The 1931-nt window shown below is 47.0% G+C and overlaps 1 protein-coding gene across 1 annotated transcript in view; it reads left to right on the forward strand.

Moving 5' to 3' along the window:
• The window catches only part of LOC108641716 (protocadherin gamma-A5-like), a 40957-nt gene that overhangs the window by 29203 nt on the left and 9823 nt on the right, over window positions 1–1931 (forward strand). Inside the window, exons 3-4 of the mRNA XM_029960212.1 lie at window positions 34–165; window positions 708–793. Coding sequence (XP_029816072.1) covers window positions 34–165; window positions 708–793 — 218 coding nt within the window. The remainder of the gene's footprint in view (window positions 1–33; window positions 166–707; window positions 794–1931) is intronic.

Below are 1931 nucleotides of genomic sequence, written 5' to 3' on the forward strand. Positions count from 1 at the left end.
CACGACGTGTCTCTCACGGCCGACTCGCGCAAGAGCCACCTCCGCTTCTCGGCCGCCAGCTGCTGCGACACCCTGCCGGCCCGGCCGCCGCCCGACGAGCCCGCGCCGCTGCTCGGAGACCAGGAACCTGCCGGTCCCAAGCACGAGAACCCCGCCCCTCTCTCGGTGAGTTCTTCTGACCAAACTGTTTCTGCGAAGCTTCTCCTTCTGCTCTTCAGCTCTTCAGCTCTTTCCCCGCCGTATTTTGTTCTCTGTGTACGGAAGTTTGCTGACAAACCTGGCAGATATTCGTGCATTGACACTCTGTTGGCTGGTCCTTGCTCAGTCTTCCAGGTTGCTGAGGAGGCAGGTGTAGTGAGCCTGATGGTGGCTGGAAGTTTGGGTGAGGCTTCCTGTTTTCATCATGCACCAAGTCCTTTCCATGCCCTGACGTGTAACACCCGGGTTCCTTTCATTCCTTGGTCTTCTGTACAGGTGTGTTGCTTTATTAGCAAATTGTAGTTTGTGCTCTTTGCAGGTTCAGGTGTCTTCCCAATTGCACATGCACTTGATTTGGGTGAGGTTCTCTAGATTGCAAGATTAACTTTACTACATGCTTCTTATCATTTGTAACCTTTTAGTCTTCATGTATCTCAATGATACATAATGGAGGTCAGTAGGAAATGTCTTTGCATTCGTCCATACTTCGCTCTCTGTGTTTCCTGTAGGGAAATGGACTGGGCAACATCTGGTCCATTGATGATGTCTGTCTGCCTGTTATGAAGATGAAGGATTGGGTTGCAAGCAGTGACTGGTCAAAACCAGTTTTGGGTGCTGCCTGTGGAGGAGGAAATGCAGGAGGAAATGACAGGGGCGTTTTGCTGATTTATTGTCTTTTGAGGTTGAGTCTTGTGCAATGAGGCTGGATGTGCCTTGGCTATAAAATACATGTCATGGCAAGAGCCTTGCGGGAGTGCAAGGGGAGAGACTCAAGGTGCAGAGGGAGATGTAAGGAGAGGGTGATTGCCCCTATGCGGACCTTCACTGACCCACTGTGAATGTCTGCATACATTCACTGGAGCACTGCTCCTCTTTTCCTTTGAGGTTTCTTCACAGAAGGTCAGTGAGCAGACAAATGTATCTTTGTGCAGAAGTGTAAAGATATCTCTGTGAATTTAAGTGAATCGGTGAATTTAAGAGAAATGATCTGATAAACTGGGCCTTATGTGCCACGTGCTTGTAAATTAGATGGGTCAAAGGGCATCCTGGGTAATGTGATGGGTGGGAGATTCCAGTCCTGGGAGTTGTGCAGGATTGTCTGTTGAAGGACACAAGGGAAGGCTTTTTGTGTTTTTTGGTTCATGGCACAGCTGTAGTACCTTGCAATGTGAGGTTTTCCTTCCCCAGCTGTTTGGCTGGAAGACATGTTATTCTAGCCCTGGGAGGTTCTTTGTTTGTATTTGCATGTTGTCCTAATTGTGTAACTGCACAGCTTAATTATATAGTTATGACAAAGGTCATGTGGGAGCTCTGGGGAAAGCAAGTTGTGTGTTCACTGCTTACTAAACACCTAAATTATTGTTTAGTCTTAGTCATATAACTGGGAATAGTGTGTCATGATCTCTTCCTTTCTGCAGGTGTTTATTTCTTGCCTTGCTCTTTGATGACCTGAAGATGGTTCTTTCTCTCTGATAGTGTGTGGAAGATCAGATCTGTTCTATTTGCCTGCCTGTTCTGTAGGTGCCTTTCCTGTTTACAGCTGGAAAGAAAAAGACTTTCAGAGACATGTTTCTTTCACCTGTCACTGTAAGAAATGCTCTTGCTTGTCACATGCCAAGGGTGAGAAGTCAAATATTATCCACAGTAAGGAGACGTTGTCTGAGCAATGTTTCTTTTCTGGGGTGTCTGTGTGTGTGTCTTTCTGTCAATCTTGAAGATCTCTGATAACCATG

Source organism: Manacus vitellinus, unplaced genomic scaffold, assembly GCF_001715985.3.
Source record: "Manacus vitellinus isolate BGI_N305 unplaced genomic scaffold, ASM171598v3 scaffold_25_pilon, whole genome shotgun sequence".
Classification (NCBI taxonomy): domain Eukaryota; kingdom Metazoa; phylum Chordata; class Aves; order Passeriformes; family Pipridae; genus Manacus; species Manacus vitellinus.